Source organism: Zonotrichia leucophrys, chromosome 4, assembly GCF_028769735.1.
Source record: "Zonotrichia leucophrys gambelii isolate GWCS_2022_RI chromosome 4, RI_Zleu_2.0, whole genome shotgun sequence".
NCBI classification, from domain to species: Eukaryota; Metazoa; Chordata; class Aves; order Passeriformes; family Passerellidae; genus Zonotrichia; species Zonotrichia leucophrys.
The window spans coordinates 26,735,656-26,761,192 of NC_088173.1; the positions used below are offsets into that span (position 1 = coordinate 26,735,656).

The window sequence follows — 25,537 nt, forward strand, 5'->3', positions numbered from 1 at the left end:
TTGTTTAAGTGTGTAGCCCTGCATGTTCTTGGGGGCTGAGACACAGATTGATTTGCACCACATTATCACTGTAATGTTTTGTTAAAGCAATGCTGTGATTATAGGGAGAGATTTCTCAATTTATTATACAGGAATATCCTGTAACTTCAGAAGAACTATAGAAATGGTGAGGGTGTTTTGATACCTCTAGCCCACGAAAATATAGAGATATTATCAATGGATTAGTTGTCCAGGACGTCATATCATAAACACCTAAAGTGAAATTGTTTCACTAGAGGTACAAGTGTTTGGAGGCCATCATTGCTTTCTTGATATTTGACAATGAAAAATCCTAAATGTTACATGAAGATGATATTTTATACATTTATGCTGCTGTACTTTTATATACAGCTTTTTAAAATTTATACTCTACATTTAAAAACAGTAAATTTATCGACACTGATTTTGTAATAGCCATGTTAGAAAAGACTGTTTATTTAACAAGTATACATTTTTTCTATTTATGTTTCTCAGAAGTTGTACATAAGCAGACAGAGGACTTCACAGCATGTGTTTGTAGTACATCACCATCAGGTTAATATACTTAGCATAATTTTTTGTTTGTGTGTGACTATCCTGGATCTTCTTAAAAGAGTTGCTAAAAACCTGGGAAGATTTAAAGTTCTTAAAACAGAGTATTTGAAGGGAAAAAATTCACAAGTATTTTATAGGCATTGCATGACACTTGCTGGATTACTACACACTAAAAAAAGACAAGGAGAAATGAGAGCATGACACTTACAATGTTGGAAAATACCTGTTTTTTAGAGAAATAGACTGTTGAAAAGCATGGACCAACATTTAAAAGGGAAGTCATTAATGAATGGATTTTTTCAGTGGATTTAATATCAGGCCATAGATAGAAAAAGTGTGAGTATGGAATTGTGATTCATATTTGTAAGAGTACAATATTCTGTGATCAGGTTCTTCAGTTATTCCGTACATGGAGAATTTAATGTTTCAGGTTTATGTATTTGAGGGTATTTTACCTTAGGATTTTGATGTACTGATACCACAGTGCACTGCAATCACTATACAAGTACAAGTTCACACTTAGCAGAACGTAACAATTGACTATGCACATGAATCACAATACAAATATGATTCTTGTTTTACTGATCTTGTTTGATACGCTCATGGTCACAAAGCTGATCATCCCCAGTTGCTGGGAAGTAATGTGGACTAAAGCCAGCTCAAGCCTTTCTCTCTTCAAATGTCTCTTTATTATTTGCTCACCTTTGGTACTGTGTTGGATTCAGCCAGATAGACCCTGTCCTATGCTTGTTTGGCTAACTCGGGAAGACATTCACACTCTTGTTTGTATTTTCATCAACTGACAACAAACATTCATGAAACCAGTCTATCCATGCAACTGACACAGTCATTTAACTAAGACTAAGGCTGCTCTCTGGTCCCTTTTTTTGTTACATTCAGCTTCCTCTGCAACAGTGATGGTAAGTGGATTTTGTCTGAATTTATTGGGAACATGTCTGTGTAAGGATGCCTAGAATATTTTCAGAGGCAGGCACAGGACTGTTTTTGCATGGATCAAACTATGGAAAATTTGTGGAAAGAGCCCAAATAGGGTTTTTTTCCCAGTGGAAGTTTGTCATCTTGAGTCTTGTTACTTTATCTTCTGCTGAAAAGAGTCTGTTGCCACAGTCTTATTTTTTCATATGTGAATCTCCAGTTTAAAATCTTTTGGTCTTTCTAAAGTCAATCAGAAAGGTTCTGTTAAGGTCACTGTGACAGACCTTACCCATAGAACTAAGAAACAAAGCTATGAGAGATTCATCAAAGCAACATATTCCCCTGGAATACAATGCCATTAGAATCTAATGTTTACTAATATGCAAACTTTGGTAGAATTAACTTAGTCTCTTAGTCATGTTCTTATATACATTTGTAAAATTACTGTTGCAGAGAGAGCTGAACTGCATTCATGTGAACTTAATTTTATCTGTTTGTCTGGGAATGGAGCTAAATTGTGAAACAGCTTAATAGACTTGGGGCTCATTAGGTGTTCATTATAAATACATCTTTATAATCAAATATCACGTAATTTTGTTACTGTAGAATTAATACACGTAATGGAAAACACAGTACATTTCTGCTTCAATAAGTAAAGGAGCCTGTTACGTTTTGGTAAGTCAAACATGAATGCCACTGGTCAGAGACAACTGAAACAAAGTTTTTAATGCCATTGGTTTATTCTGGATAATCCCTACAAACATTGTTGTGGCTGAGGTGCAACTATGCTTTTGGACTGAGACATACACAGGTCTTCAAATTCCTCTTCCTCTCCAAAACAAAGAAAAAGATTTCCCAAAAATCTCACAATATTTATAGCTAGGGTTTATTAGTGGAATCTGGTTTGCTTTCCTGTGGTATGGATACCGAGTTCCAAACTAGGAGAACATTGTCCAGTGTTTGCCCTTCTAGCAAAGTGAAATGTTTAGGAATAAACATCTGCTGATGTATGCAGTGAACTGATGAGGCTTGAGGCTGTGGAGACAGTCTTAGAATTCCTCTGTGAGCAGCCATTGAAGTTCAGGTCCCTTGGAGCTACTCTTTTCTTATGGCTGGCGTGCACGCTGTCTCCATCGTTGGTGTCCAACACCACGGTCATGCTGGACTCCATCCTGGACACAGCGTAGAGGCTGCTCTGCCGCGTGGGGTGGAACCTGGCTGCCTTCAGCTCCAGCTCCTCATAGCTGGACACCTCAATGAAGGGGCACCAGCGCAGAGCTCGCTTGAAGCCAGCTCGGAACCTAGGAGGAAAGAAGCCTGGTGAAAGCCTGGGCTTGCAAGGCCCCAGGCCTTCATCTGAAAGCACAGAGTGCTGCCAGGATACTGACTTGGCCACTTATCCTGCCCCTACGTCTGGGTGGGCTGAAGTCAGTGGGAGTTTTCTTGACTGAAGTCAGAGTAGGACAAAAAAGATAGTGGTAACTCATTTCAGTTTGATTTTCTGTATGCTGTCCTTGCATTTTAATAGTGGTGTTTTCCTTATAATGAATTTCCTATCTTTTGCCTCTGCAAAGTAAACAAACACTAACTTTCACAGAACTGTCTTCACAGAAATTGTTTTGATTTGACCTCTAATGAGATCTGCACCTATATTTTCATCTTCTTTCAGCAAGGAACTTTGTAACTTTTCTGTAAAGTGCCATCCCAATTTCCAAATTTCAATATCACTTCTGTGTTTCTCTCTAACAGGGATGCTTATATGGGAATGAGTTAATGACTAATAATTGTTCATGTGAAATATTTGGAAAATAATTTTTAATAATTAAGAGGATCCTAGAAAGTTGAAATCTGAATGTGAGCAATCTATAAACAGGCATTTTGAGGCTTTAGAGCATCAGTGTTTGCAATACTCGTACAGAGGCAGGGATTCACTGTAAAGACCATTGTTACATTTTGTATGTATGCATTTCCAGAATAAAAGCTTAATATATTAATTAGAAAAGCAATTCTCTGTGTATAAATGGAAAAAGAACACCTTTTCACCTTGACCTAAAGCTTATCTTCCTCCCTTTTCTTGCTGCTCTTGTTCTTTTTAAACAATCAGCTCTGTTGTTTATCCTGTCTGTAAGTTTTTTTGGAGCAGTGATTAAATTACCACAGTGATGACTGTAGGTAAAAATTCAGATCAAGTGTTTAGGTAAAGTTAACAGATCTCACAGACGTGACTTTTTCTTCCTCAAATTTTAAAGTTTGCCATGCAGTTCTCACATGATGACAACTGAGCAGGTAGGTTGCTATTCAGCTTCTCTGTTTACATGCAGTCCAAATTTTGGAAAAATACTGAAAGAACCTCTAATGGAAATGGATTTAGGGACAGGAATTGTAAAACCAAACCATCTTTTAACTGTATTACTTTTCTTGGCACTTTCCATCCTCTTTCTAATTCAGGGCATGTTTTTTCTTCATATTGAAATAATGCTCTCTTTATCTAGATACGTAATATCCTAATTAGCCTGGAAGATGATGCTGGGGATAGATGTTCTAACTTTGTCTGATAACTAGATCCAGCAGAGGCATGAATTGATCTGACTCCCAGCAACAAGCTCTATTTTCCTATCTAATGAAAAGGAAGCAGATATTCTGGTATCTTCATTTCAATATGGAACTTAATTATAAGAGCACTGTCACCAGGACTTCATTCTTGCATCAAATTCTGGAAAAGGTGACCTTTAGTATGTCTCAAAATATTAATTTTTCTTTGACTGTATTATTTAATCCAGACATTTAATTATGCAGTTTGCAAGTGTCAACGTAAGCCACATCAGAGATACTATTTTTTTATAAATACTTTTGTAGTTGTGCCATAAAAAGTTTTTGAAGAAAATGGGATTGGTTTAGAAGTTTTATGGTGGTAACTGCAAAAAATGAGGCCTCATTTTTCCTTGTCCTTGATTTTGCAGACACTGGACACTTAGTGAAATTTGGTTTCTGTTGAAATTAATGGAAAATATGCCATTTGAGTTAGTTTTGTTCTGGCACGCTAAAACCTTACCTTGTCTTTAAACAGTTGTAAATGATGAAAAGCTCATCAGAAGGCAGAAGGCTCTATGAATTTTGTCATTTGCCTTGTCTTTTTAAAAGATCATCAATGGAATTGTCGTAAGTTATCCTCATCAAGAAGGATGACACTAGTGTTTTTGCACCAATAAAAACTCGTTAGGATTTGCTCACTTCATTTTTTATTAGATTCCTTTTGACAAGTACTACATGATCTTTAGTTGGGGTTTAGGAATACTGTGCAATATTGCTATAAAGTTTGACCGTAATTAAACTTTGCACTGGCTGCTAAGTCAAAAGAGATTTAAAACAATATTTAAGATTACTTAATCAATACTGATTCGTACTGACTGAGTTTGTGAAGTAATTAATTGTTCCTGGTGTTCTTTATCCAGTAATGCTAGAAGAAATACTGGTGAATAGGATGGCCAGGATGAGGTTTGTGTAGATCCTGGTCCTATAAATTGAAATGAAAGATCTGAGTCTATTCTGGAATGCAGTAGTCTCAGGCTAGCAAGTATCTGTACAATGTTGCCAAACTCAATAGGTGCAGTGTCTTTGAAATTCAGAGCATAATGTGTTGCTATCAAACACTACTGTAATTTAGTATTAAGTAATGAAATTATAAATATTTGTATAATATTTATCAACCTATTGCAGATCTTGGAGCGCAGTAGAAATCTAATGCTGAGATCTACAGAGCACAGTTAATCACATTTTGTATTGCATTCTTCCAGCAAAACAGAATTTGGTACACAGTTGGTGAACACACAGCTTGCAGTCTATATCACTGATTACCATCTTCTTTATTTTTATATTTTGCAAACCAAAACCATTAAAATGCTATAGGTTTTTAAAGAAAAATTTTGGGGGTGCACATGGAAAGGACTGGTTTTTGAAAACTGCATTTTGCTGTCAAATTTTAAGTAGACCAGAATGTTTACTGGAAGTCTGCCTCTGGGTTTTTGGGGCTTCTTTTCAAGTACAAACCTTAAGAAAGGGTTTTTTTTTTATTTATTTTGTTTTTTCCCCGCTAACTGGAATCTATTTAAGTGAAAATTCTGTGTCTTTTTTCCATTTAAGCAGTTTATGCTCTTGGTGAAGTTATGCACCTCATTTCATAACCAGCTCTTACCTCTTATTAAGACAGCAGTAGATAATGGGATTGTACATTGTAGAGCTCATGGCAAGCCAAAAGCTGGCTAAATAGATTTGCTGAATGTATTTCCACCGGTTTAATTGTTGATAGATGCCAGTGACTATGAAGTAAATGTGGTAGGGCAGCCAGCAGACCGCAAATGTCAGCACAACCACAATCATCATTTTTACCACCTGAAAGAAGTAATAATGTTATTAAGCCTTTTTAGTTTGGGCTAGCATTTCAACATCCATTAATAATCTTCTTGTAATTAATTTTTAAGGTTAGTCAAAGGAAAGCTGAAAATGCTTTCTTATACTTTTTCCTTTTAATCTGACTCTATTATTTTTTTCTTGACTGGAGATCCTCTTTTTCTGAAAAAAAAGAGCAAGAAAACCTTTCCTGAAGTTATTTGTGTTGATTTTTGCAAGTAATGTATTTGGCTCTCTAAAATATCATTTCTTTTTTGTACATCTAACCATGGCATAAGCTTACAGTGTGTTTTATTTGGACTCCTCATTTTGGCCTTTATTGACCTTGCTGTCTATTTTTATTGTGGTCTGCAAGTCTATTTCTTGTCCCCAGTTTTTAGATGTGATTTGAATGGATATCTCTAGGTTGTAGGAAATGAGCAACTGCAGCATCCTGTGTAATTTCAGAGCCTAACAATTCCCTTGGCTGGTAATCCTTATTTGTTGTTTTCCGCAGGCATGGCATCTGTTAGCTACCATAGTTTCCAGTGAGCACAAATGAAGAGGGGCTCTGCTTTGTGCTCCAAACACGTGAGGAAAACTTGCAACTCATGTAAAATTTTTGCTCCCACATTTCTTTTTTCAGCTATGTCAAATACTAGTCCAGATACCATTTTCAGCACAATATGTCACATGTTTACACCACAGGTTTTCTTTTTGTAGCTGAAACGGAACTAGACATGATAGATCCATGCTGGGAAGTCTCTTGTTCATTTGTACTAGTGAATACTGAGGAATAACAGGGATCTCTATGAACAGTTCCTGTATTTTCTCTGTACAAAGTGCCATTTCATACTGTTTCTAGTTTTACCAAGGGAAAAATCCAGAGAGCTGAAATTTGCCATACTTACACGTGTTTGGTTAATGTTTTTATAAAATTCCAACTAACATAATTAAATAATTTTACATATAAATGTTATGGTATCCTCCTTAACTCTCATTACATCTTCCTATGGGAAGCATAAAGCAATTTTTCATTTAATAGCTGGCACCAATTAACAATCTTTCTTGCTGGATGGGACTGTAATGTGCAAGATTTTGCTTATAAGAATGCTTATTGTTATATATGTGCACTGATCATCATTTAAAGGCAAAAAAGAGACATCTGGCCAAATATAAAACATTTATAATAGTTGGTTCTTCTGAAGCACTTTTCATCAGTTAACTATAAATCATCCTGTGAGTAGGAAGATCAGTTTTATAAAGGAAAGCAACACACCAAAGCATGGTATCACTTCTGCCTTTCACAGGTATATCTGTGTATCTGCGTCTAGGCATATATAGAAGTTTATGGGACTATATATGTGATTTATGGGGTAGGGAGGAAAAGGTTATGATTTTATGTGGACAGAAACTTCTAGACTAAACTATGTATGTGAAGTGATGCATAAGATATGTTGTCAAATCAGTCTATCATTAAATGGCATTGCTATTTCATTGCTTTTGACGTAACTTCCACTGTTCTGCTGGGGACTTACACCTCTGCCTTGCACACATTGTATAGATAGAAGTCTTAATTCTGTAGTTTTACCTGTTACTTCAACTCCCTGTCATTGATTTACAGGTGCCCTTTGCTTGTTGTTGTGTTTTTATAGATCTGTCAGAAATGATAAGTGTTACTTCAGCACCTTTCAGGATTTCTGTAATTTCAGAACACTTGAGAGTCTTCATTATTTATTTTGATATTTAATTAGCAGGCCTTGCAGTTCCAGCTGTGCATGTGAAACTGTTCCTAGAATTAGTCATCACTGGAATATCATAGGTACTGAATGAAAGGATTTTGTGTCAAAATTTTCAGAGTGTAAACAGGTCAATCTGTATTTACAACTTACAGTTCATCTGTGCAGTGCTTGAGAACCAAAACAGTAAAGCATCCCAGCAACAAATGTAGCTCAATCTGGTTGAGCTTAATCTGTTGTAGCTTAATCTGTGTCACTCATGCCCCAGAGATGCTGGAAATCACAGAAAGAGTCCATGTTGCCTGTTTGGCCTACTCAATTGTGTCAATTTTTTTCCAAAAGAAAGTTGTTTGTCTTTTTTCTGATATCCAAATGCTCATTGTCTAGTTTTCTGTGGGATATTGAAGTGAAGGCAAGAAGTGCTTCTAGAGTCTACTGAAAGGTCTCCTAAAGCTAATAAACCTTCACAAGCTGTACGGAAACCAGCTTTTAGATTTCAGCTGCTGCACAAATTAACTTTGAAGGAATGAAGTTTCAGTTTAAATTACTATTAAATACAACATTTCAGGTTTTCTTCAAGGGACCAGAAATCCCAAACTAACTTTTACCCTGCAAAGAAAATCCAAAATTTTTCTTGTCACAATTTCAGGCAATTCAGTTCTAATTTTGAATGTTTTAAGTTTTGAAATGAAAAATGCCAAATCACCCCCAGAGAATTGCATCTTTCCCTGCAAGGTTACTCTTTTGTTTAAAACAAAATACTTATAGTTTAAAAGAGTGAGGTTCATATAAGGCTTTCTTATTGCTGTTTCTCTTTGGAAATCCATGATTAAATATTAAGTCATCATCCTTCTGAAAGCAGAAATTTCTGAACCAAATAGTCAAACTAGATAACAAGCTACAGATGATTTTAGATGGACATTAGTGTTTGATTTAATTTGTGAAGTAGTGAGTCACTTGAATGACAGACAGTGAAGCACATTACATTCTTAATAATTCAGGTTTGCATGTCATTTTAAGTATTTATATAGTACAGTGCACTTATTGACATATTTCCTACAAGAAGATAAGTGAGATGTTATAAGTCTGTGTGGTGTGAAATTGTTGGAAACAGAAGGCAATTAAGGTTAAATTTGAAGTCAAATGCAAAAATTGTGAGAGGAATCAAAAAGACCTAGTCTGTTCTCATGTCATTATCTAAGAATGACTATGTGTTGGCAAAAATGGAGGGGAAAAAAAGAATCAGGAGAAGGAGGGAGATTATTCCCAATGTCCTTTTCCCTTTCAGGGAGAGGCACCCACTGCAAGGCCATACCTTCCATTTTATAGCTGCAGTTCTTGTCTGTAATGTTGGTCTTTCCAGTATAAAGTTTCATTTCTTGATTATATCAATAACTATGAACTGAAAGTGACTTCAAAGTCTTTAAACCCAGGGCACCTTGAGTTTGCTTGGAATAAATTCTGATGAACAAGTGCCTGTAAACCAACAGAGAAAGTAAAACAAACAGGCCCAGTATGAATTTACCACAAAAACTTGATTGTCTTTTCCCAGTACACTGTGGTGTTTCATTAAGAAACCCCAGTGACACTTTACAGGTCCAACTGCAGAATATAAAAGACCTTCAGTTGTTTTTTTACTACTTAAACCTGTAACTGAAAAAAACCCAACTCTTTTTAATAGGTCTGTTCTGTTTCAGTTTTTGAGATATTACTATTTTCCAGTTGCTTTTTCTTCTGTTCTGAGTTACAAAGAATTGATTAGAAAGGTTTTCTCTTGTGCATTAGGAAACATTTCTAAAGCAAGAAAATGACTGAATTCAGTTACTTAGCTTAAAATCTTGTTCTGTTCCTGCCACCATTTCTCCACAGAGCTTTCCAAAATGTGAATTTCAGTCAAAATCTTTTATCCCAGTGGCACCATTTTCTCCTGGTGTTCTGTTCAATCTCCCTCTGTGTATATTGTGGGCAGCATGACTGGAAGAAAGAGGATTTTTTCTGTTCTAGGCAATACTTTTGTTAAATGAGTTGCACTGAGTCTCTCAGTTATGCAACCTTCATGCAAGTCTTGAGGCTTGATTTGTAAATGTAAAATCAAGGTATTTATTTTTATACATTGGTTTTCATCAACCAGTTCTGCTGATACTAATGCACTGCTGCCTATGTCTAAGAAAAACTCTGTCTAGAAAAAGCTAATTTATGTGCTTTCTGGTCTTTATCCATTCCTTAAATCCTTTCTGAGTAAGAAATATTCTTTCATTAATGAATGTAATGAGAAAAAAATGTATATGAAAGAGCAAAAACGATGTAAGTTCTTTGGAATTGGAGTTTCCACGTTTGCCTTTGCTGTGAAATATTTGGAACAGTAAAAGTGAAAAGGAGCTAATAGATTCTGCTGCACTTAGAAAAACCAGCAAGTACATTTATTTTTCCATACTGTTTTTATTTTGCATGAAGAATAGCTAGAAGAGTAGTCTGGTTTAAGATGTAGCATTGAGAGCAGCTCTTGAAAGATTGGGAATAATATATACTGTTCTGAGAGACTCAGTTGCTGCTGGAGGAATATTGCCATTCACATTGCAAGGCAATGAATTGCCAGCAATACCTAAGACTTGGACCCTGCAATCATTTCCTTTTCAATCTTCTCTGCACCTCCTTATTGCCTTTCTAAGTCATCTTTGATACTGCTGCTTGTACAAGTACAGGAATTTCGCTTTTGATTTAATTTCCACTTATGTCACACAGAACAATTACTTTCAGAACTTTTACTCCTGGGTTTATGCAGATATGAACGAGAAGCAAATGATTTAAGAATCCACGGAGTGTAAGAATGTCTTGTTTACCCTCTCCTGGATGTTTTTTATTCATGAACATAGCTTAAACACAGTTCACAGATAATCCCTGGAATCATAACTTTGGCCCTGTACTCTTGGGAGAAGTAAAATACCACACTAACATTTCACAAAGTATTTCTCCCAGCATGTTAGGATGCAGCCAGTAAATCCACTTCCCAGTCCTGGGGACATACATGGCACTTATGCATGAGGCACCAGAGAGAAAGGAACACTAATATAGCTTTTGTTCTCCATGATGCTTATTTGGAGTAAACTATCTCTCTTCTGCAAGAAATTTAGGATTCAAAGGTAATTCTGCTGGCAGTAGTACAGAGATGGAGCTGACTTCTGAGGTACCAAGTGCTTTGACTCACTCAGGGATTTTCTGTGTTCTTTCAGCCCATAGGAAAGGATGGATTATCAATAGTTGAAGGAGATGCACATTTAGGAGGAGAAAGTATGAGAACGCTTGGAAGTCTTTCAACCAGACAAGGTATTTGCCAGTTCCAGTCCTCCAGATACTTTTAGTCTTCTGACTTATGTTTTCCATCTGTTTTTCTCAGTTATTTGAAATAAAGAAACTGTTTTTAATTTCAATTGGCATAATCCCTTGTTGCAAACAGAATTAATAACCATTTACTTTTTAGTTAAGCTCAAAAGTTCAAAAATATATTCTTGTCTAGAGTGAAGTAGTTTTTAATTAGTTTGCTTTCTTCCAAATTCACCAATGTGGGACTCCCCTCAAACCAAAGCAATTCTGACATTTTTTATGAATGGTCTCAGCTACTGCTGTTTTAAATTATTTTCCCCCAAAGCTTCATAGAACACAAATTTGACAGCGATTTTGAGTTTCTCTCAGCATGTCAAGAAATATCTGTTCCATTGCAAAGAAGAGGTAAATATTTTGCTCAGAGTTTTATTTTCCTTGAGAATGTGTGATTTTACAAGCATCTGACCGGGGGCAAGGAGGAAAAGTTTCCACAAGTTTCGTTACTTTATCCAAGAAGAGATGTCTCACTTTCTCACAGGAGATTGTTGAGTGTTAGGCAATAGGCTCATGTCTGCTACTCAGCCTAAGAGAGTTTTCTGTAAGCTAGACAGCAAGTAAAGGTAGGTGGCCTTTATCATTGTCTTGGTCTTAAGCATTGAGTGGCATAAGAAGTTTATGTTCTTTAGAAAATGACTCTGAGTGCTTGTTGTGGGATTGGTGTTATTTGGCATGATTATCAACCTGAGATCTAGTTCTTGGAAAAAAGTAGAAAAACTGATTAAGTGCTTTTGTGCTTAAGATTCATACCACCACTTATTTTACAATACTTTCCTTTTTTACCAGGAGTGAATGATGGGGCAGAATTCATTTCCAGGCCTCCAACCAAATATGTGATTTGGTGTGGGGGGAAATAAAATAATAATATATTTTGGGTTTTTTTTTTTTTTTTTTTGCTATTAGGGGTAATTAATTCTGAAGTCCACTTTGACATAATTCTGAAAGTGTTCTGGAACCTTTAGTCCTCATTGTAGGCTCAGTGTTTAAATTAATTTTCCATGTAAGACTTCTGAAGGAATGGCTCTAGTGAATGTTCTCTATTGAAAATTATTCTTATGTATTGGACACTGCAATAACCAACTAATGCTATGATGAATTATGCAAAAGTTGCATACCATCCTACTTGTGTTTTACTTTATGTGGGCTCCTTATAATGAAATCTGCCCTCCTGAACCTAAAATGAAATGGGTACCTTTTGTTATCTTCAGAATAGGTGCACAGACTCTTATTTCATATGGAAAGACTACTGTTTGAATTGTTTTATTTCCACCTTAATCACCTAGGGGAATTAAATAAGAGATTTATATAATTAGAAGCCATTTGAATGTTTACCATATTTCTCTAGAATTTTGGCACAAGAAAATAATGAGAAGTAATGCAGATTGTTTCCTACATAGTTTGAAAAACCTCTTCTCTTTTCTGTTGATAAGAAAATAACTATGAATTATTCCTGAACTGTACTTATTTAAATTGCATGACTAAATTCTGTTAGAGAAAAACACAATAAAAGCTATTTTTTAGTTGCCATCCTAATTATGCATTTGCAGTGGTAAGAGCATCTTCTCTTTCAAAGTCTGAAGAAAAAACTTCTATTACCACCTAAGAAAAAAAAAAAAGGGCAAAAAATTTTAATCTTGTTCCCCAGTCCATTTTCATATAAATTGACTTCAAATGAAACTGCTAATGTCAGTGAGGTTGAGGTTTATATTTTCATTTTCATGCACCTAGTTTATTTTTGTCATTCTTCAAATGACTGCACAAGGTTGTGAATTTAGTAGGAGAAGTAGACTTGTAACTCCCATACATAATATTTTGGAAATACTTGGTCAATAAAAAGTATTGAGAGAGTAATTGCTCTGGTCAATTACTGATGAAAAGTATCAGGAGTCATGCTGATACGTGTGATGACAATGCTTGTCATTACCTTGACAAGCATTTATTTTTGTAGAGACAAGCATTTCTTCAAGAATTGAAGTATCCACAGGGCTTGGCCATAGTGGTCAACACATTGGTCATTGTTGCACTGGTTTGATACTCCTGTGGAATCCCAATTTGCGGAATAAAGTATGAGCTGACCCATGCCAGGGTGGCTGAAACTGTTTCCTAGGAAACATGCTTTAAAACCCGGGGAAATAAACTACTTCTATCCACCCCAGAAAATGAGTAATTAAATAAAGGTGCTTTGAATAGGTTGCAGTACAGAATTATTAATTCTAAAGAATTATATTCTTGAGTGAAAGGATTAGATTTGTTAGGACAAGGCATTAATAGACATAACATAGACACCCCTCTGTGTGGAGGCGTGTAGATTTCTGCTTTAACTCAGAAAAAACCTGTGCTGGAGTTACATTTTGTTTTGACATGAAGAGCATCCTGTAACAAATGCCAAAGTGTGTGGGTGTAGTACTGGAACTGCAGTTCTGTTCTGCTGAATATACAGGTCTTGGCTCTGCAGTCCTCCAAAATGAGTGATCTGTATCAGATTTCCTGGGCTTTCCACCACACAGATGCTTGGCAGTGTTCTGGAAAGCTCAGCACACTGAAAACTCATGCTAAAATTAATTTGTTCATGACTTCCCTACAGGGATTTGATGAGGAAGTGGCTTCTTATGCACTCTCTCTCTGTATATATATGTGTGTGTGTATATATATGTGTGTGTGTATGTATATATACACAAATGTGTTTTTATGCACCCATGTACACACAAGAATATTCATGTGATCATAATTTAGCATATGTAATGGGATGACTTTGACTGCAGATTAGATGATACAACAAAAGACCTTTTGAAGTTTCCAAGGTTGGTTTATATGCTGGTGAAAAAATTTGCATATAACTTGAAGAACACATTTTGTCCTGAATGTGGCATTTTAAGGTTATTGTTCTGGAGGGACAGGTCCCAAACTTGAACTTGGGGAGAACTGCAAAGAAGAAGTGAAGTCTATCTTAAACCCAGTTCCATCATTTGAAACATGAAGATCTTAATCTCCATGTTGAAAATCTGAATGTTGAAAAAGAGATACTTGGCTTTCATTTCTCTTTCTTGTAGGTATCTTGGTTTTATTATTAACAAACATGTATAGTTGAATTCAGCAATGCATTTGAAAACACACTGAGCTCGCTTACATTAGAGTGAAGCATTGTTGAAATTTTTTGTCTCTTAACCTAGTGTTACTTCCATTCTTAAATATATGAGGCACTAGTAAGCAGAAATTTTTGCCCTAGGACTGTGCCTGGACTTCATAATTCACATAAATTTTCTGCCAATAGTGATGGAAAATATAAAAATAATGAGAAACATCACAGCAACTGTAAGTGCACAATTCTGAGCCTAATCACTGACCATGCAGAACCAATCTCTTAAATCTGCTCCTGACCTGGAGATGTTGCCAGCTGTTCTATAAAAATGTATTGACCAGAAAACTTTGTCAGTAAATAGGTAAACTGGCAAGGCGTATGCACAGTATAAAGCCCTTTTTAGTATTTACTCTGCTTTTACTTCTCTGTGATTGCTGCTTGAAGCATGGATGATGGGTGTGGAAAGATGTGTTTGTTCACAGGGCATAGCTGAGTTTTAGGACCTTGAGGCAATGAATGGAAACTGGTACTGCTGCTGAGTGTTCTGTAGCTATTTGGAGATAGAGAGCAGAGAAGAGCAATAATTCCAATAATTTTGTTATATTTCACTGTGTCAGTCATGTTCAGAGAGCGATCAGGAGGATGTCTGACTTTATTTCTACCTCAGTACGAAATCTTGTTCAAAGTTATGGGCAGATCATTAAAAAGAGAACAAATTGCTAGGAAAAAAATCTTGAAAAAGAGAATAGGTGAATCCTTTTTTTCCTGAAGTTCTAAGACCATAAAACAGCTCTGTAAAAAATATTTTGTGTTTAACATGCAATGACAGTAATTCTCCTGTACTCATGCCTCAATTTTTCCCTCGGCAATTTCTAAGCATTTGAAGAGTGAGACTGTGAAATAGAAATCATGATTCACAATATTAATAGTTACTTTGCTCATTCTCTACATTTTCGGTGGGTTTTGAGTCTATATACTTGGTAATAGAAAGAGTTTACAGAACTTTTTAAAATGTAAAACCAAAGATTATTGGTTATTCTGCCTCATCCTAATGGAAAAAAAGGTGCCTCTTTGTGTGTATGTGTTTAAGGAGGGGGTCATACATTGTCATTAATGTGATGACTGTGCAAGAACTTAATTGTAAATGAAAAGCCTAAATCAGGCTAGTTTCATGTTAGTATTCTGTATTCTTGTGGAGATTTTTGATAGCTATGGGAATATATTACTGGTCAAAATAGTAACAACTATCTTATTCTGCAAGTATTTTCACCAGGAAAGATACTCATGTGATTTTATGACCCTCATTACCCTTTGGAAGTTCAAGAAAAACTTAAAAAAAATAGCTTAAAAAAAAGTCCTGTTCTGCAAACTTTGACTGCAATAGCAATTACTTGCAAATAGAGACGTTGACTTTAGTGTTAATAGCAACCTGGTGCGTCTGGCAGGGTATTTATCTTTATCATTATGGAACAACTGCTCAAAATGTTAGTGGACACTAACATTTGCAGTTGGGTCCAATGACCTTGTTAATGGCCAGTCCTGGCTCACACCTGCAGAGCCATGGAGAAGGGCAGCAGGCAGGGTAAGCATCTGTGCTCTGTAGGAAGCATGTCACATCTCCTTGTGTAACTTAGTCCATCTACATGGTTACAAACCCTATTTTAGGCATGTGTTGCACTTTGTGAAGTCAGGCTTAGCTTAATTAGGATTGGTTTGCATCTGCCATATTAAGAAGGCTATTTCATAATTCCTGTGAATAGTCAGAGTTAAGGATATCATAGTGGGAGGTGCCCTGAAGCAGAATGAGAGGAAACCTATCTTTAGTTATTAATGTTTGTAAGTAATTTTGCCTGTTACATTTCACTATTGATTTGGGAAACACTTTCCACTGGAAAGGTAGTTGAGAGAAAAAAATATTATTGAAAGTATTTCATACTAATCTCTCTCTAATCTGGGGTATGTTCTCTAAGCATCAATCTTGAGATCTACCTAATTTCATGTGTTAGGAGTTTTGTACAGCAAAATAAAGGCATGCCAGATAAATTTGATGACAAGACACTTCTGAGCAACTGTGCTGCTGCAGAAGTGAGAAGGAACTGTGATGTGGAAGAACTGTGGGAGCAGAAATGAAGTTTCACAGTGCTGTTCATATACTTTGTATGGTACCAGTAGTGATTGTGTCCCTGGTGGGGTGCTGGCAGTCACAGATATCACAGAGCAGATAGGAACTGCTGCGCTGGTACTGTGCTAGTTTTGATGCGTTGTTTTACAGTGTATGTCCACAGGTAGGATCATACTCAGCAAAATTCTGGGATTTGCTCAATTAAGGACTAATAAAATTATCTGCTGTGAATTTGTTTGCCTGTTGTGAACAAAAGAGGAGGAGACAAATGTTATTGACTCATTATAGCAAGACCAGGTCATCCATTTCATGAAAGGAAAAAAAATGAAATATTAGGATGTTCTAGATGAGGCATTCTCAGTAGAGAACAAGGAGTTACCCCTGTGCACGACCATGGTGACACTACATTGCTGGCTTTCCTTGTCTGGTTTTGGTCACTTGTTGCATGAAGATGTTACATAAAAGATGATTAGAAGCACTAGTTTTATTTATGTAACAAATGTAAACAAAGACTGAGAAGAAATGGACATAAAAAAGCATCTGTAAACATGACACCAGTGAGGGATGTTAAGTAATTAATTAAGCTAACTGAAAATAATGGCATGGAGCTGTCTATAAAGAATTTTAGCTGGAAAACTGAACTCTATGGTTAGTGAGATTTTTACAAGATGGAGATTTAAGATGATATCAATGGAATTCTCTAGGAGTTGTTTGTGGTGACAGGCCTGAGGGCTGGTTCTTGTTCTGTTTTCATTTAATGTTTTACCATTGAAAGAACACAAATTGACACTCAATGAATAAGTGGAGAAAGCACTGGGCAGCACAGTTCGACATCTTCCAGTGTCTGGAAAACAAAGGATGAGTTTGTTTTCTAAAGACCCTTTAAAACCATCGGAGAATTCCTTCTTCCCGTTTTCTTTTTCCTTACATTAAGTAAGAAATGTGACATTGTCAAACACATAACTTTTCATGACTCATTGATATGAAAATTTTGAAAAATGTTTAATTTTGAGAGTAGCTTCACAAAATCTGACATACATGACTATGTGATTATAACCTCAGAGGAGACGGACTTAAAAGTATTAAATAATAAAGTCAGACTAACCACTTCAGAAACTTTTTGGTCACTTTGTATTTTGCTTAGGGGAAACACAATGTATGAGCATAAGCTGCCACTTTGATATTTTTGTTACACCCTCAGTTGCCTGAGGAATTAATTAGGGACATTTCTATGTAAGGACTGCAGTCTTTAAAAAGCATCTCTGTTTCTATTGATTGTTGGCTGATAACAGAGCAGTGGACTGCCCAGAAGTGATGTAGTTGGGGCGAGTTGTTCTTCAACCTCATATTACTAAGCCTTTTTTCTTTTTGAATGTGCTGAACAATGATTGCTAAATTTGTCAATGTGGCTGCACTTAAGTACACCTGTGGCTTTCAATCATGATAGAGCTTTGGCCAGCAAGATGCTCACTGTGCATCAGCATTTTGGATAAATGGTAATTTAACTGTAGCTGCATGAAATTTCAGCTAGTCAAGCCACGCAGCCACTCACACATTACAATATAAGCCATAGTGCTGTGACTGTTAGATCACTGAGATCACCTCTTCTTAAAATATTGTTTATTTCTCCAGCTTAATCTTCTATGTTAGCTCTCTTCTAGTATTTATTTAGTCTGTTTTGTACTTTGTTTTCATTGCCACTCTCTGCAAAGTCAAAGAGAAGACACATTTACAGAAGATGTATATCAATGGACCAAAGAATTATACAGGCCCCTATTTTTGGCAGGAGATGCACAGTATTCCTAGCAAACTGAGCTTCTGCACCTTGTTACCCCACAGCAGGATGGGCAGGTTGTTTCACATATCACTCCCAGAAATGTAAGATCAGCTAAAGGGAAGAGTTGTGTCTGACCACCATGGCAGTCATTCCTGTCTGGGTGCAAAAGCACAAACGAATCTTCAAGGTGGAAACACTCATGACCCATGAATAAATAAATGATGAGGAAGGCACCATGGCAATGTAAGTTCTCCTCAGCAGACATCTGTTGCATGGCAGATCTGGGTGATCTGTAGTCTTAGATTGTATGTAGGGTGAAGATGCCTTCACTGTACATACAGGGTGTTCTAGGATTTGCTTCTCTTTGCACACCTAAATATGTGTAGTGAATATTTTGACATGTGTGCAGCCTTGGTAAACCATTACCTGAAAAAAAGACCATAAAATTGTGTTTCTTACTGTCTGACTTTTAAAAACTAGTCACAGGTGATGTTTCAGTATATATAAGGATGTCAGCTGTCAAGATTGGGCTTTCCCTTGAAATCTGTAGTACAAATTTGTGTAGAGTAGTTGACTGCAGAGGGGGATTTAATTGAATTTAGGATAATCAAGTTATATTTGCTTTCTGCTGCATTAAACTTCTATTCCCTATGTCATTTTGAAAATGACATATAAATATAAGGTAGTGGAGACTACAGTGCTGATTCCCATGCTGGGATAAGCCAGAAGATGGGTTGCTTAAATAACTGGTTTTAAATAACTGACTGAAGATTTTCAACTTACTATGTCTTTATGCACTCCCATGAGGAAGCAATTGCTTTCCAACCTTGAAGAAGTCTGAGCAAATATGTAGGATAAAAGTGAAGTTTCAAGATGGTGTAGGAAGTCACATGCAAGACAAACCCTTGGACCCAGAGTATCAAAACATTTTGTTTCACATGGCTGGATGCAAACTTTCACAAAAGTTTTTATGAATGGAGCAATATCTAACCCTAGTCTGTCTAGGCTTAGTGTTGCTTGTTAACTAGAAGGATCTCTGATTTTAGAGTTAATTATTGGCTATCATCTGATCTGTGAGTTCATAGTGTAATATTTCATCACCTATTTATTTTGAATAAGCTTTATGTGATGAGTAGAGTCTTGTTTTTTCAAATCTGTCAGCCCATAATTCAGTATTTCAAGAGTTTTGATGCCATACTGCAATGTTTTAGGCTTTGACTTCTTGGGTTTTTTTTTTCCCTTTTCTCTTTTTTCCTGCCTCTTCTCCACAATAAATTACTCCATAGAGAAGCAATTAATCTCCTTTTTTTCTGGTCTGACATGTTTGGCTACTCTTTAATGCCAGCAAAAGTATCATTATTTCTAACTAGTGCTTCTCTTTGTAAAGTGTGGTATAAAATACATATTAATGTGTTTTCATGTAATTTATTCATATGTAATAAAGAAATAAAAAAGGAAAACCTGCATTTTTAGTGGTACTGAAAGCCAGTGAGAAATCAGAGTGTTTTTATGGCTACACTGCTATGTAAAAACAGGAGCATAAAGACATAGGACAGTTCCTTCTAAATCAGACAGCTCCCCATCTATCCTACTGTTCTGTCTCAGAGGCAGTAGAAGGTGCTGTTTACCCTATGAACCTGGCAATTTTCCATCTTCTATTTTCCTGATACTGTCCCAGGGTTGTATTAAAGAGGAGGGCATCTCTGATTCATCCTTTCAGTATCTACTTGGATATTAGGGAGAAATTTTGGACATCAGGAAGGATTTGTTCATTGAAAGGGTTGTCAGTCATTGGAAAAGGCTGCCCAGGGACGTGGTGGAGTCACTATATCTGAAAGTGTTCAAGAAATGAATGGACATGGCACTTAGTGTTGTGGTCTGGTTGACAGTGGAGACTAGTCAGAGGTTGGACTTGTTGATCGTGGAAGTCTTTTCCAACTCTATGATTTATGAATTTATTGCTTGTTAATTTTTCTAAAACCTTTCTGAAATCGGTGAGATAATAAGCAACTGGCAGGAGAACCTTTCAGATGCCCTTTACTGACTTTTAAATTACACTTTCTTAAAGTGCTCTCTCTTCTACCAGCCTTGTGCTCCTTTCCTATTGGCTTTTGCATTTCAGGATTTGGTGACCAACAATTCTTCAGTCACTTTATCCACTACCTTTGTGTTTCTCTAAATGCTGACATCTTGTCCCTTGGCCTCCTCATCTCCAAACTAAAAAGTGCAGGCCATTTTAATCACTTCTTAAGTCCTTTGATCATTTTTAGCTGCCCTTCCTTGGACTTTCTCTAAATCTATGAAAAGAAGGGGAAAGGAAAAAAGAACAAACCAGAGAAATATGTGTGAAGTGTTCATACCGGAGTTCTCACAGAGGCTGTGAGAAGCAAGCATATGGGACTTGTTTTCTCATTTCATATTCAAAGTTGAGAGAAAGAAATACATTGAAACAATGTGTCTTTTAATCAATCTTCATTGCTAAAATAAATTGAGATGACACCTCAGGGTATGTTAGGAGAAGAAGAAAATGCAGAAGTATAAGTGTGGAGGAATGAAATTTACTGAAAAAGATGCCTGGTGACATACTATCACAAAGTAACAGTCATAAGTAAAAGGAACAGTAAAGGAAATACGGAAGTTAAGGAGAGCATTTTCTGCTGCTCTGTATTCTTTCCATTGTGGCCAGGCTATAGCATGAAATAAATGTTCTTTTTTCAGCAAACTGGTTTATCAGAATTGTACCTCTTGATAAAAACAATACTAACTGATTTTACTTGCAGTACATTATTATTCCCTCTTATGGTTTAAGTAAAGCTGAAAGAATGATTGGGACTTTTTAGATAGCAAAAGCAGGATGTGGAGACAACATCTGAGCACAGGGATTTGCAGTGGATATAAAGAACATTTTGGCCTAGCAAATCTTATAATAATATTATGAGACACTTGTGCAAACTTGTTATGTGTGACACCACTGAGACTATAATTCCATATAATGAAAATAGAAATTGCAGGAGAATAGATGATGTTCAGCTGGACATTAGTCAGTCTCATGCCAGGGGCTTTAAGAAGAAGGAATAATGGCTGCAAAGTCCCCGCATGTAGCAAATATTCAGAAGTTCAAAAAACTGATACCAGGCAGATTTAAATGGGACAATGCCTGACATATTTGAGCTGTGTGTCAAGGAAAAAAAAAAAAAGGTTTTTGTAGTTTCATCCAGTCCTGAATTTCTAAATATTTGGTCTTTGACCTTACCAATACTAAGCATGACTTTGTGTTGTCCAGCCTACAGTGTGCAGTGTGAAATTCTTTGAATCCTTCATCCCCAATGAAGGAATGATGCTTTCAGGAGGATTCAGACTGTATTGCCCAATCATATATAGGAAGTGATGAGACTATCTGTTGAACTAGTAACAACTTCGTCAAGCTTCAAATCTTTTGCTGGCAAACATTGTTTCTTTTAAAGGTCTTGCATGAACTGTTCACTAACTTCTTAATATTAAATACAATTTCAAACAACCCTAATCAGACACCTTTGTGCTGTAACATTGCCTGATATTAAACAATCAATATAAAATATATTTCTCCTTCATTATAAGTGCACAGGTTTTCCATATGTCTTGATACCTATATACTAAATAGCAAGAGAAACAGATTATTTCTCTGTCTGATAAGGGCAAAGCACTAGCTCTGTTATAAGAGGCGGGCTGAGTTATGGCTTTATTTGGATTCCAGTCTGTTAGTTCCTCTCCATGAATAACCAATTATGATTCATCTTTCCAAATACCAGTTATTTCATAAATCCTGTTGGAGAGCACAGCAGTGTAGCTAGAGTGCTGTCATGGAGCTCTACCCATAAAGTCACTGATGCAGTTATAATATATCTGCACATAATTTAATTCCCTTGTTGCATGTCTTGAAGGTATGCATCTCTGTACTCTCACATTTAAAATCCTTCAATTAGGGATGCTTTTCCTTGTCTCTTGTATATATTTAGAATTCTAAACAGGTGCTGCTTTTAAAGTATTCAAGGGATTTAATTGGGCTCTCTGTTTCATAGAGTAAAAAACAGATTTGGTCTTCAGAGACCTCTAGTTTCTATGTCACAAGGTGATTATTTTACTTAGTCATTTTGATAACAGGTCCTGCAGTTCTGGCATGTCCTGGTTCTGCAATAATTTAATAACTTCCGTTCCACATTTGCTTTTGCAAGATGTATCTGTTACAGAAAGTTATTTCTACAGTGTCCTGAAAGAAATGAAAATGTTAGTGTTCTCCAGAATTTGCAGGAGATCTCATGTTCTGTCAGGACCCAATATGCCCCACTCTGCTGTTGCTGCAGCCCAGTAGCATATTCCACTGTTCAAACATACAGCAACAGGAAGCAAACTGGGCAACTGAAAATGTGCTCATCATTGTGAATTAGAAGTTTGTATTAGGGTATGATTTTTTCAAGTCTGAAAGGTTAAATAGATTTTAGTATAAAAAATTGTGTCAGAAATAAAAATGCAGAAGGCTGTCTTACTAAATAAGAAAAGTTAGGTTAAGAAAAAGAATGTTGTAGGAAAGAAACCTTCATTGCACTGCAACGTTAGGAAAACTGAACTGGAGATGGTCAAGTAGTTCATAAGCAATCCCAAATCTAGTGAGTTTAAGCAATACCTACAGTGAAAGGGATTGAAAGAAAATATCTGGGAAAACTTGTTTGCATTTCTCACAATAAAGTCATTGTTTAAAAATCTAATTTATATATTACAAAGAGGCTGATCAGTTCTTATCTCAAATATGCATGGACCTTAATCACTTCACAGTTACAGCAAGATTCACTTTTGTTTCAGTAGGATAATAATCTTATCTAACAAGAGCTAATGGTCTGCTAGCCCATTGTTCAAAAGTCAGTATCTTAACTCTCTGAAGGCTAAACTTTTTTGCCTTAGCTTCCACATAGCAGGCACAGTCTGTGCTGCTACATGTGGAGTAAGAAGTTAAAACCCAAATGTTTCCTTTATTTAATGACAAACATTAATGTTATGAAAAGAACAGCCAGTGAACAGAGAAGACAACTTGTCAAACTTAATCAAATTTTGTATTGAAGCTGATCTCTCATTACTGCTATTTCAGGTGATTTGGTGTTTCTGAAAGAATTTACTGTGATATGTTGCAACACAATTGCAGATGATTTTATAAGTATTCACTTAGTGGGATTTACTGGAACAGTACCTTTCTCTTCGCTTTGAGCTGCTCATGATATTTGTTGGATGTGTCGCCTGGTATTTCTCCTCCCCAGAGGGTAATTCCCACCATGGAATAAGTGATGCCCATGATGAGCAGTGGGAAGCAGTAGACCAGCACAATCACAATAACATGATACCTGCAATGAAAAGATAGTAAGGTGGTAAGTGCCTTCAGAGGAGCTATACCAATGGAATGGACTGCTAGAAGTCAAGACTTCTATTTTAGCACAAAGCATGTTTTATATTAACTGGCCAGTCCTTGGTGTTTTCACTGTCTTTTTGAAAGTCTGGAATTGCACTGCAAATTTATGTACATTTTAATGCATGTGCTTTGTGGGGTGTCTAATGCTGAGCCTGGACTAGTGTATTATGAGTGACTCTATGGTTATTCTGATTACTGACTGCAGAATAGGGTGGGTTTGTCCATAACTAGATGAGTTGGTTTAATTGCACAACCAAGTATCATGAGGGAAACCTAGGCATTTGGAGCTCTAGTCTGGACCATAAAATAAAGAGGAAAATAAGTATTTTAGTGATATATTGATGCAAAAACTCTGGTAAGAGTCCTATCACCCAACGTTCTTCATATGGCAGATCTGTGCACACAGACAACACAAATCTGTGTGCAGTATAGTCACCGCTGCTGATGTCAGCACTGGGAAAACAAAGATCATTTCTTTTGCCTCCTGCTAGTTCCTGGTTAAATGTCAACTTCAGATGAAATCCTAGTGAATGATAAGTGAAGGATCCCCAACAGTCACTGAGAGTGACCTTCCTGCCCTAAAGAGAAATGTCTGTGAGTGGCTCCTAAAGTGATAAAAATTATATGTGACTAGGATGTCTTTCACCTTCCTCATAAAGAGCAAAAGGTCAAATTTGATTCTAGATAGTTACACAGACTTTCAGCCTTGAACACAATATTTTTCTTAAATGTCAGTGATGACATGAAAGGACAGATGCCTAAGTAGCCACTTATTCCTAACTCTACCAGAGGGACAAATAGGATATATTTAATTTAATTGACTGATATTCTCACATTCAGAAAGTGGAATCAGTTACAGGTTATCTAGTTTTCTCTATTGGACTAATATCTGACATAAGTAACAGAATGAAGCGGCAAAATCCAGCACTCCCATGGAGAATTCTAGAGAAAAAACCAGCTGGTTAGGGCCTTCTCATTCTCTACAATTACCTGAAAGTAGATTGTAGTGAGACGGATGTTTGCCTCTTCTCCCTAGTTACAAGAGAAGAAATAGCTTCAGGCTGTGCCAGGGAAGGTTTAGACTGAATGTTAGGAAAATTTTATTCACGAGAAGGGTTGTCAAGCATTGGTACAGGCTGCCCAGAGAATCAATTGATTCACCATCCCTGGATTTATTGAAAACCTGTGAATGTGGCACTCAGGGACATAGTCTAGTGGCGGACTTGGTAGTGTAGGGTCCATGGTTGGACTTGATGACCTTAGAAGTCTTTTCTAACCTAAATGATTCTGAGGAGAGACTAGAAAGCCTTTTTTTTTCCTGGTTAGGATAAAGAGGAAGTTTGCTTTGAACTGCATGTTATGTTCCCAGTTCTGACCATCTATCTGTATAGAAGTAGTGATCTTACATGCAGCAATGACGGTAAAAATGCAGCACAGGAAGGAGCACACTCAGATGTGCAAGAGAATAAATTTGTTCTGTTTATCACACATAACGCTTTATCATCCGTAGAAAACTGGCTCTGCATTTCTCAGTGATCAAAGCTGTTAGTTATTCTGCGTGTAGAGTATCTGCACAATGCCAGAGATTTTGCCAAGTCCATTGCAAGTCTCAACACCACCATGCACAAGTTTAAAAGAACAAAAGCTTACGTAAAATGCTGTTTTGGACCACCTGGCCATGCTACATAGCAAAGAGTTCTCCCAGGCATCACCTTGGTTATGGAGTATAGGCACTGGGGAAAGGCCAACAGGAATGCCAAAATCCATATGCTCCCAATGACCACTTTGGTAGCAGTTGCAGAGAGCCTAGGTTTCAAGGGATCAATAATGGCCATATATCTGTAAAAGAAAGCAAAAACCTCTGTGTAAGAACTCTTCAGAAATTCAAATATATCTAGAATCAGCCAAAGCTTAGGGCAAAAGTGGAGATATTTGTCTTCCTGCAGTTCTGATGTTGCTGTGCTCTTTGTGTAGTTCTGCTCCAGTGAAGGCAGCGCTGAAAGGAGAAGCAGGTTCATTGGATATTATTTTGCAGTCATGGGACACCCAGTTAATCACATGAGCTATCAGTAGAGAAACTATTTTGCAAAAAGTTAGACAATTCTGTTACTGT

At 36.6% G+C, this 25,537-nt stretch overlaps 1 protein-coding gene across 1 annotated transcript; it reads right to left on the reverse strand.

Moving 5' to 3' along the window:
- Window positions 1–1,585: 1,585 nt before the first annotated feature.
- On the reverse strand, window positions 1,586–25,261 carry TACR3 (tachykinin receptor 3). The gene is made up of 5 exons (XM_064710910.1): window positions 25,075–25,261; window positions 24,415–24,456; window positions 23,209–23,359; window positions 5,702–5,898; window positions 1,586–2,810 (listed from the first exon to the last, which is right to left on the reverse strand). Exons 1-5 carry the CDS (start codon window positions 25,257–25,259, stop codon window positions 2,495–2,497), a joined length of 891 nt encoding a protein of 296 aa, XP_064566980.1. The 5' UTR covers window positions 25,260–25,261; the 3' UTR covers window positions 1,586–2,494.
- Window positions 25,262–25,537: the final 276 nt, after the last annotated feature.

Excerpts from the sequence above, each read along its gene's own strand:
- TACR3 (XM_064710910.1), bottom strand. The coding sequence starts at position 25,259 with ATGGCCATTATTGATCCCTTGAAACCTAGGCTCTCTGCAACTGCTACC. Across the intron at positions 24,457-25,074 it reads GGTCCAAAACAGCATTTTAC|GGAGAAGAGGCAAACATCCG; the intron begins GTAAGCTTTTGT and ends TCTTGTAACTAG. Across the intron at positions 2,811-5,701 it reads TACTGCTGTCTTAATAAGAG|GTTCCGAGCTGGCTTCAAGC; the intron begins GTAAGAGCTGGT and ends CTTTCCTCCTAG.